This window comes from Parasteatoda tepidariorum, chromosome 7 (assembly GCF_982258835.1).
Source record: "Parasteatoda tepidariorum strain Cologne lab strain chromosome 7, Ptep-v5.0, whole genome shotgun sequence".
Lineage (NCBI taxonomy): Eukaryota > Metazoa > Arthropoda > Arachnida > Araneae > Theridiidae > Parasteatoda > Parasteatoda tepidariorum.
Window position 1 is genome coordinate 63,371,327 of NC_141761.1, and position 11,650 is coordinate 63,382,976.

Sequence of the window (11,650 nt, forward strand, 5' to 3'; positions counted from 1 at the left end):
TTAAAATCAATACCCGTATGTAGTATGCAATTTACAGGTTTTAAAACGTTATGGTTTGTAAAGGAGAAATAAAATGTGATACAATTTTGAAAAAAAAGTATTATTTAAATCTTTCAATATAAAGAGCTGCGAAATGAGTAACTGAAAAATTTAAACTTAAACATGTGGTAAAGGATTTGAGAATTCTTAATCAATTAACTCTAGATTAAAGCAAAAACCAAAAGTTTTTTTTAAATTAAGGTTTTAATGTAAAAAAAAAGATAAAATTATGAATGGCATGTTTGGCATGCTACAATGATTACAGTTACATACAGTAAATTTTGTTATTTGAGTGAATAAAATCTATTTATTAATTATGTAACAAAACTGATAAGAGTGTTTCAGAGAAAATTTCTTTTAATATTTTTAAGAACGTTTCATACATAGTATAAAAGTGTGAAGCAATGGAACATTTTCAGTTACAGTACATTGGTGCAGGTGCTACATTCATTTTATTCATTTTTATACTATCTTCATTTCTTCACTTTGCAACGCACTGTCCGAGTAGAGTCTGAAAAAAGAACAGTGAATCGTGATTAAACAGTCTGAAATATTAAGTGAATAGCATACTTCAGGAGTTCCCATGGTGTGGTTATGAACAGTGATAGCGGATTGACCTAATGGCTTTATAAAATCTAGTGGACTGCGCTTCTAAAATTTTTTCTTACTTGAGAAGGGTTGGCGAACTGCACTCAAAACAATCCGTGTGACCCCTCCTTCTCCTTAAATCATGTAGTAAAACATTTTTTGAAGAGATGGCATGCTACAATAATAAATCACTAATACTATTACGATTGGTGGGATAATTAAAAAAACCACTGTGCGCAGTTTACCACCGTCTATCATGTAATTTGCATTCGAAAATTCAATTTAATCAAATGTGGTTTTCTAAGCTTTAAACCACCCCAATAATACTTATGGCAAACTAATAAGCATAATAATAAAGTATGCAATCTTTTTAAGACAGAAAAAATTTCTTTTGTGAAAAAAAATGGAACCTACTGATCTAATCAGTAGACGCACTATAAGATTCTATGTGAAATCTTAATTATCAGGCGATACAGCTTTATTGTTTTTACGTGACTGAAACCGGCTTGCATTTGTTTACATTTGTCTATCATTTGGTTAAATTAGACGATTTATAATATAATATTGACGATTGGATAAATTAGATGATATATTACATAAATATATAATATTTATTATATAAGGTATTATATTAGTATGATATAATTATTAGACGCACTGTAGATTTTTAATAATTACGCGTTTTGCATCACTTTGTATGCAATTCTTTTATATTTCAACGTACATGTAAGGGGTTTTTATGCAGGAGATTTTCGATATACTTCCTTCTGTATTTATTTGTAACGCATTACATTACAATGTTAATCAATGTTAAACCGGCTTCGGCCTTGTAAAAACAATAAAGCTGTTAATTAAGATTTTACATGGAATCTTATAATGTGTTTATTAATTTGACGAGGAACTGTGCGCTTTGGTTAAACCATCTATGTGAGTTTAAGAATTTATTACTATTATATTTCAAAAACATCATTTCCTAGATTATAGTCATGTCTTATTTTTTTGAAAAATGTTTTAATTATAAACTTTAATGAGCATTCATAATCCAAAATTAAGATGAGCGCAACTTCGACCTATTTAAGAATTATGTTAGAGTGGTTTTCTTATCTGTAGTTCTGAGAGAAAAAAATGTGCCATTCGATAAAGATAACAAAATAATCTACAGTTTAAGATAAGCAAACCATCTGTGGAATCAATTTTATCAAATTCGCTTCGTAAAGATAGTTGATATTCTTTGTCGGTGATTCCTATTTTATAGTTTCTCCAGCTTTTTTTTTATCTTCAAATAAAAAGTCTTCTTCTTCACAAAATTTTAATTTATGTGAAAAAAAGAGGCATCAACAAAATATTGTAATCGATGGAAGAAACCTCTCACGTAGAAACATGCCACTGTGAAATTTTACAATAAATTAATAAAATAATAATTATAAACACTATCAAATGCTAATTTGATTTTTAACGTGTTTTGTAATTATAAATGCGAAAAAATAAATATAATTTGTAAAAGCAAAAGTGTTTGTAAGCCTTTTTGCGAATTTTAAGCAGAGGTTTTCCAACTTCCACTCATAGACTCAATTCAGTTTTCATTCTATTCTCAATTTTTGTGTTACTTGTATTTTTTCAGTCAAGTGAAATTTATCTTAAATCACGTATTCCATTTTTAAGAAGCGATCAAGTCTGACATTAGCAAATATCTCCATAGAGAAGAGACCTATCTTAACACGCGTGTGCATGAAAAGAAATTTAATTCATGAGAGATTAAGATTTTTCAAATATGTAAAATTTATTAATGTGTTTTTATATATAGTGATATTATGTAAATAAGAAATGAACAAGAAAACTATCTCTGCGTTTTGAGCTTTATTAACACACGAAATCATTTCTCTAATGAAAACAAAAACATAATAGTATTTTAAAATAGTCTTATTCTTAAAAATCGTTTTTTAAGCATTTAATCTAAATATTAAAATTTTAGTTTCTTTACAAATTGGAACTTTTACTTTTGATAGTTCCAGATTTTTAATTTTGATTAGCTAGTACACGAGGAGTGAAGAAATGATATGTGCTAAAATTTACTTCTTCGGCTGAAAATTGTTCAGTGTCGTTGATATAAGCATAAGTAGTAAATAAAATCCTGGTTGATTAACATTTTAAAGTAATAGTTTTTTTCGTTCAATGCATTTTATGCTTTAGGACTTCGAAACATTTACGTATTAATGAAGTTTAAAACAATGACTACAAACTGTTAAATTGAATTTACTTAAAAATGAACACCGGTAACTACGATAGTAGAAATTACTCCAGGATCGATTTGAAGCTAAGTTTGACTTTACAAAAGTCAAAATTGTTTATTCTTTGACAAAATTAAACAAAATCACATTTTCAAAGAAGATTATTAGTTTTTCTTTAAATTTATGATATTTCAAAGTTTTTAGATTACTTGCCATGAAACCCTCATGATACTTTTCTTTAAATAATTGATTACTCGCCTTAAACAAGTTAATACTATAAATCTTGTGACCATATCTTCGTAACCTTAATAGTTTTGATAACTTCAAAGAGAGCAAAACACGGAGTTTTTTAGTTTCATTAATTAGATAATTATTTTAATTATTTGATAACAAATTATTTGTAATTTATTATTAATTCAAGCGATCTAACTGTTGTACATTTTAACTTTAATTGTTTGTATGGTTAATTAAAATGATAGTTCTATATAGTTGCATTTTGTGGGTTTAAAAAAAAACGGATCGTTATATTGTATTTGTTGGAAATCACGAAAAGAAACAAACAAAAAAAAACTGATTGCTTAATGTAGCAAAGATAATTGCAAATTATTATAAAAAGAAAGTAAAAGAAGTTATTTTCAACTCAATTATAAAAATATTTCTAAATTTTTCAATATATGATTGTTTCAAAAACAATACACATTATTATTTTCAGATTTAAAAAAAGTGACTAAAATTATTTTAAGTGTTATCTCTTGAGAGGAATTCCTGAATTTAGATTGAAAATTCTTAACTTTGCTCCTTTTGTTTTCTCTTAGAAAGAAATTTCTCGCCATTTTAAGGGGATTAGCTTGCTCTTTGAGGTACATAAAAATAGAGCAATTTCTTCTGATGGGCTATATAACGAATGACTACTGTATCTTTATTTTTTAGGTAATAAATTCTTCAAACATTTTTTTGATAAATTGATAAAAGAAAAGGATTTGTGAAACCAAAGATCAAGCATAAGATCTTATGCTTTACATTAGTGAAAAAAATTGTAATATAAGGGATTAAAATTTTAATCGGTAAATGAATTACATTTTATACATATTTTAAGTAACAGAATTGAATGCAGCTTTTGAATCGTATTAAAAACTCAGTGAAACAAAGCAAAACTAATATAATCCTTAATTTTGAAAGAAATTAATGGTTTGGCTACTTAAAACCATTTGAGTCGTTTAGAACATTACTTAATTAAATTTATTTTTTTCGACTCAAACGAAAGCAAGCCAGAAATAGGAAATTGTCTTTTTTTCCTGAAAATTGGTGTCATATTAATAAGTCAACGTGCTTCAAGATTAATAATTTGAGTTTCTACGAAACTTAGATGGATCTTGTATGACAATTAGCTTACTTACCAACGATTGAACTTTAACTTCTACATTTTGCCTAAAAACACGAAAATGAATTACCAAATGGTATATTCTTCGCCTAGTACTGTGTTTAAAAAAATAATATAATAAAAAAAACAATGAACTAAAGTAATAATTATTTATAAAAAAAACATTTATACAATATGTATAAACTGTTTTTACCTTTAAAAAATGCATAAGGCTAAAAGAAAATAAATAAGGAATCTTCCATATTCAATGGCTAAGAATTTTGTAAATGAATACAGTTTTACGAGACCAACGGAGCTAATATGGAAATTTTCTTTGAAACATTGATATTCAAATTATCATTTTTTTTAAATATTGTTCATATTAATGCTTAGAATATTTTCTACTCGAGAATTTAAAAAAAGTCCTGCATTAAAAGTTTTGTTTTTATTTTATTTTTACAAAATTTTAAATTTTTTTAAAAAGTTAAAATGTTTAAAAACTGTAATAATCTGTGTTTATATAAGAAACTAAGAAAGTATTGCTGCATTTGTTATGAGTGAACTATTTTCAAAATAAAACAAATTAATGATAAAAAAAATTTAAATAAACTTAACACTTTTCTTCCTCACACTAGAAAAACTTCTTTCAAGTAATTTGGGGAAAAAAAACTTTTTTTAGCTTATTTTTTTAAACTTTTTTAATTAATATTCATTTTTGTTGCTTGCACTAATTACTAACATTTTGTGCATTTAGTCTTACACTTTTATTAACACTTTTGTACTTCTTTCTGAGAATTGTTTCTCTTACTATACTCTTTCTACCTTTCTTGAAACTATAACTTATAATATTTGTCAAGTACTATATATCTTTAACCATGTAAATATAGATTTTGTTCTATTTATCACTTTTATACATGAAAGAAATTTATAAATAACTAAGTTTCCTAAATTTAATTTTACTAATCTTTACGAAATTCTTGAAGAGTTTAAAATCTAAAATTAGAAAATTCTCTTCTTTTGGGAAATTTACTAATATTCTTCCTTTTTTCTTATCTTTTTTTGTAGTTTCCTTTTAAAATTTTCTTGATCATATTAACCATGCAATTTTACTCTAATTTACACCATCAAAAGTGATTTATTGACTTTATTGTTTCAAAGTCAATTGTTTTATGATTTACAAGTAATTTAAAACTCCAAAATGGAACTAAAAATAATCTCGCTACTTACAGATCCACTGTCATCTTCTTCGCAAGTCAGACCTTCTGCGCATGGGCATTTCAATAAGTAAACGTGTTTGTTAAATGAAGATACCAGCTGTTTCAGTTCACACTTTTCACCTAGTCAATAAAAAGAAAAAAGTTCAATCAGTTTAATTAACGACGTTTAGAGACAATTTATCAGATGTAGTTGTCACAGACAAAATGACAGAAGCTTCTTCTGTTACAAATAGGATGCGAATGTTTCCCGAAAATAAAAACGTAAAACGATATTTTTTTGAGATATCTTTTTTCTCTCTCTAAAATTTGCATCTATGTAAAAAAAGTTCCCTGCATTATTAAATTAGATTCAACTTGCACTTTAAGGACAACGTTTTCATTAGTTATGTTGAAAAAAATATTAAATTGTAATATTTCTAAATGTTATTTCCTTTATAGAGAAAGCTTATAACAACATAAATTACTTATTTAGTGTTACGTGTTCTTTATTATCACTAGGAGATTGCTAATGATCTAATACACTGTTACAACCGACAGCAGTCTGTCCATCCAATTAACCGTAAAGTTTATGGTTAGGATCCTTTCTAACCTTTACGGTTTTGAAACCGTTAATAAATAGTATAGTTAAAAGACCGTTAAAAAGAAATTAACTAGGCATAGAAGTTAGGTTATGCTAGGTTTTTCATTAGCTAATGAACATTGCAGTTTTGTCTTTTGTGGAATGAACCATGGAATGTAACAAAATTAGTATTTCTGGCGAGATCATCTCAGTGAGAATTAAGAAATACCACAGCTTTTTGTGTTAAACAACTCCTGCCATCTATTCTAAATTAGAGTTTATTTACTTTATAGTCCATGGTCACCAATTATGGAAAAGACTTTGGAAAAGTTTCATTTATTGAAGTAATCGAAACAATGTCAAAGTTGGGATTCAGACTCCCAGTACCGTCTGTCATGGGATTTACAGATTAGCCTTCTCGGCTACAGTAAGTACGCAGCTGCAAGGAACAAAGTGGCTTCATATTTTAGGCCTAGTCAGCGAAGGTGAAGTTCTGGGTGTTTAACTCTATTAATAATGAATAATATTTTGAAATAATTTGAAACGGTGAATAAACCGTTTTTCAGAGTTAATATTTTGAATAACATCTTTTGTACGGTTATTTGACGGTTTCTGGTTGAACAAGGTAAAATAACAATTAAATAAATTGTTATTTAACCATTTTTTAAAAGAAATTCCTAAAAGTGTATATAATGAAATAACTAGCGTGCTAAACAGTAGTGAAGAAAGATCATATTTTCTAACAGACATGCCTTTTATGCTAATGTAAAGAATCAGGCTTATTTTCTGCACTGTAAAATTTATTTTGCATATAGTTGGTACCATTTTAAGTATTGAGATAACTTTCACTGTTATAGTTTTATTTACATATTTTAAATTTTTTGCTTGCTTTTTAACTGACGACACATATTTTCATTAGCATTAGTATCAATTTTGACTTCACTGCAGAAACATTTTGCTTAAAAACAATCACATTTTCAGCAATGTATTTGCACTAATTCATTCACACAATTTTTATCTTGCCAATTTTACATAATGTTTTGCACAATAATTGACTTATCTTTTATAGGGGTTACAATGTTTTCTCAGTCTTCAGTAAATGTGCAATATGATTCTTGAATCACATTTTGGATTTTCTGCAACTCACTCATGAAGAGTTAAATAGTATCTGTAAGTATGAGTTAAATAGTACCTCTAATGATTCTGAACTTTTAACCCCTTAACGATCGGTTAATTTTCAAGAAAACGGTCATAAAAGTGCCTACTTTGTAAAATACACGTATTTGATTAGTGCTGACGTCTAGTTTGAAGTAAACTAACTATCTACAATTACCTTAAAAATATCCTGGTACTGCCATCTGGTGTGTAAAATGAGAAATAAAATGTTTTCCAGTGAAAATAAATGAATTAATTTTATTCTTATTGGCACATTCCCGGAAACTTCATGGAAGCGAGAAATAGAGGGCGAAACCTTATCCCGTCCTTTTCACGGGAGCGAGAAGGAAGGGATTAACAAGCATTTAATCTAATGGAACTAGTCTAGCTGTCTCTATACAGCTGAGATGTGAAGCAACAATGAGCTATACTGCAACACGCGTGGGCGAAGTTATGAACTAAGTTGGTCAAACAGTGCTAAATGCTAAGTGTGATGGGAAAAAAATGAATAAAAAAAAACACGGGAACACCTTATTGAAAGAACTTAGATTTATATAACTCATGTTTACTTGAAAAGTTCAGTTAATCATAATAATTTATCTTGCGACAACAGATTAAAATTTAATTTACCCTCTTTCAAAAGTGGCCTGCACATTCCGAAGATTCCAAATTCAACGCAGCATTCTCCTTCTCCGCATCTTTCTGGCTCTGTTCTGCATGAAATAGCATACGATGGCACCTTTTCAAGAAAAAAAATTGTTTTAAAAGAAATTTTTTTCATTCATAAAAATTTATATTTTTGAAATCTGGTATGTAGCGTGATTTTTGTCTTCATAAAATTTCCCTACAACTTAGTATTTTATTCATTATAATTCATTAAAAAACTTCATGAAAAGTTTTACTCATTATAATTTATTATTTTTTTGAGTGCAATTCATAAGTTCAATTAATAAAATTTATTTTACTAACTACAATATAATTTTACTCATTACAATTTATATTCTAACTCATTATAACTCCTAATTTAATTGAATACAGTTCATAATTTTACTATTTAATATTCTTTATTTTATTAATTTCAATTCATATTATTAATCATTACAAATTATAATGATATTCACTCTAATTACTAATTTTATTAATAAGTATTCTTTATTTAACTAATTACTATTCATAATTTTACTCATTACAATTCATAATGTTACTAACTATAATTCATAGTTTTACTAATCAAGATCCTTTATTTTACTAATCACTATTCATAATTTTACTCATTACAATTCATAATGTTACTAACTATAGTTCATAATTTTCCAAATAAATATTCTTTATTTTACTAATAACAATTATTAGTTTTACTATATTTAAGTATTTCATACTTTGTAGAAACTAATAAGTATGACTAAATTTACCCTCTGATATGTAGCTGAAAATTGGAGAGTTTTTAAAGGATATTTTGGAGGTTTAGATGATTTTTAATGGAAAACTTTGATATGAGATTGACTTAAAAAAATTCAAGAAGTTTGGCAGGAGTTTGTCACAAGGAAATGACGTAAATTACCTCACTTTAGTCAATGAATCATATTTCCGATATTAATACCTTTATTATTGAATAAAATGCATTTGTAATAAAAATAATTATTATTAATATTTAATATCTACCATAGTCTGCAAAATACACTTAGAAGACGTAATACAGTTTTGACCACGTAATTTTGCTCACACAACGTAATTTAGTTCAGACAATGCTTAGAGCTTAATTAAATATTTAAAAAATTACGAATACATTCAGTTTTATCAATTTTAAATGTTTCTAAAGTAAATATGGTTGCTAATTTGATTATTCTTATAATTAAATTTATGAATTCTGGTTTATGTGAACCATTCAATTCGATATAAAACTTCATTTAGTTTACATTGAATTTGTACCGCAAAAGGTACACACATTAGGGTTCTGTATTGAACCATTTGAGAGTGAATTACACTGCAAGAAATTTCTTGTAAAAAATTGTTAAAATGAAATGGCTATTTTACCATATTAAAACAAAACTATAAATAACCATAAATTAGATGGTATTCAAACTGTTAACTACGAAAAAATTCGTTTATTAACTGCTTTCACCTAATACGGTTGAACAATTGCAATTGGATACATATCATAGGTGAGAGGGCTAATCTGTCATTTTCATGACCTACAAAATGGTGGGAAGAGTCCCAGCCATGATACCACAATATTTTATCCATTCGCCTTCAGTACATAACCTGCTTATAATGGCCTGCATCCCCCAATTTATGAACCTTGGCTGTAAGAATACAACTTTCTCATTTACGCATAGATGGCAGCACCATATAGTTACAGTTAAATTTCCTTTTTACGATTTTGAAACCATGCAAGTTGTGAATGGTTTAAAAATGGCTAAAAGGTTACTGGTTGTAACGATTTCAAAACCATTAAGGTAAAAAATGTTCTTGCCGTAAATTTTCCGGTTAATTGAAAGGACACACTGCTGCCGGTTATTTCACCGTAAGAATGAAAATTCTAACTGTGTAAATTTGAAATATATTTCTTTTCGATCATGCAAAGTAAAAATTCAGTGATAATACAATATTTAGCAATTTAAATCCAGTATTTGATAAATAATAAATTGCACATAAGAATTTCTAGTTAAATTGAAAGTAATTAATTGTGAAGTTCATTTCAGGATTTTTTTTTCTTAAAGTTTTTTTAGGATAGTCATAAGATTCTTAAATGGACATATTCTTAATGGACATATTAAGTCAACATATTCTTAAATGGAATTTAAGAATATGTTGAGTAAGGGATTAGCATTGCTTACTATTTAAAAATAATGAAGAAAAATTAAACTTCAAACAAATGAAAGTGAAAAACAATCCTTCAAATAAAAATAAAATTTTTTGTGCATCATAAAAAAAAGAAGTTGATATAGAATCTTAATTAAAGTATCACTTACAATAAGAGCCAAGGATAGGAGAAGACAAATAACTATTTTCATGTTGATGGATACTACTGGTCTATTTTTTTTGTTTGATGGTATGAAAACAAGATGACATTTTATGAAGCGTAAAGTGGGCTTTTATAATCACATAAGTTCAAAGGAAATCACTAATTTGCTTTGACTGACAGTTCCCAAGAGATAGGCAACAGATGTCAAATCTCTAAGATACTGATTAAAATAACGGAAAAGATTGAAAGTGCTTATTGAAATGAACCGAAATTAAAAACAGCTAGACTATGACGTAAAGTTGAACATTGTTCTAATCAAATTCACAAAAATTATGCAAAAATATTGCTATATTTTTTTCTTCATAGGAATAACTTAGGAATAATTTTAAAAAATAAAATAAATAAATAAAATAATAAAATAAGTAAATAAAATAATAAAATAAATGAAAAATAAAATAAAATTTCAACATCTGAAAAAACTATTTGAAATAATACCATAAAACATAAATGTACGTTTTGGTTATAATTTAGTTCCAGTTGCATAGCGTAGTTTTAGTAGTTGAAATAAAATTTCAACATTTGAACAACTTTTGACAATAATACCTTGAAAAATAAATATATGTTTTGATTATAATTTGATTTCAGTTGCATATTTTTTTGCTAAAAATTATTGTAAGTTAAATATCGTTTTAATAGTTTAAAGCATTAGAGCATAGTTTTAGTAGTTGAAATAAAATGTCAACATTTGCAGAATTTTTTCCAATAGTACCACAATTTTGCAATAATACCATAAAAAATAAATATATAGCATATTTTCTTTCCATATTCTATTTTAAGTTTAATATCGTTTTCAACTAGTTTTGAGCAGTACAATGGAAAAATAAAAAAAGGCCAAAACTAACAGCATATAGCAAATTTTACTGTGCTTCGGGCTCAATGGAAATATAGTTCGTTCACCAGGAGTTGGCACTTGGCTCCACCTCCTCGGGAGCAGAGTTCATTTCAGCGCGGGGGAGTAAGAAGAAAAACATTTCCCCGCTTGAAATCGAGGTAACCTCTAATGAGCTCAAAGGTTTCACGGTTTCTTATAGGTAGTCCAATCAGACCACTATGAAGGCAAACCAGTTTACGAAAGAGCCCTTTAATAGAAAATCTAGTAAAAATAAAAAAGTGGTAGAAAATATATGTCTAAAAATTTGTTTAATTTTTGAATATGATTAGTTTGTCTTATTTACTTGTCTACCACTACAGATTCAATTCTCAAATATATATGACAAATTCCTCTCAGTCACTTTTAAAGTAGATTTTGGTTTCATGCACTCAAACTGTTCACTTTTTAAATAGTCTGCGCAGACTACTTATAAGAAACCGTGTGGAGGCTTTCTGATGTTGAAGGTTATGGCCAAACACAAACAGTGAATTCTTTTTCAGTCACTTACTTCGCTTTATCATCAGCTGTAATACCTTTCGTTATTCTAGCTAATTTATATTTAAAAACTTTTTCCCAGCAAAATATCTCCAAAAGAACAAAGTATTCAA

At 27.3% G+C, this 11,650-nt stretch overlaps 1 protein-coding gene across 2 annotated transcripts; it reads right to left on the reverse strand.

Annotated features, from left to right (window-relative positions):
- Positions 1–378: 378 nt before the first annotated feature.
- LOC107451274 (peptide 1) lies at positions 379–10,204 on the reverse strand. Of its 2 annotated transcripts, XM_016067324.3 has the most exons (5): positions 10,119–10,204; positions 7,777–7,885; positions 5,443–5,552; positions 4,253–4,283; positions 379–550 (listed from the first exon to the last, which is right to left on the reverse strand). In XM_016067324.3, the coding sequence occupies exons 1-4, from the start codon at positions 10,158–10,160 to the stop codon at positions 4,266–4,268; spliced, it is 279 nt and encodes a 92-aa protein (XP_015922810.2). In that variant the 5' UTR covers positions 10,161–10,204; the 3' UTR covers positions 379–550; positions 4,253–4,265. The 2 variants fall into 2 exon arrangements, with proteins under 2 accessions (XP_015922810.2, XP_015922809.2); XM_016067323.3 differs by lacking the exon at positions 4,253–4,283.
- Between the last annotated feature and the right edge of the window lie 1,446 nt (positions 10,205–11,650).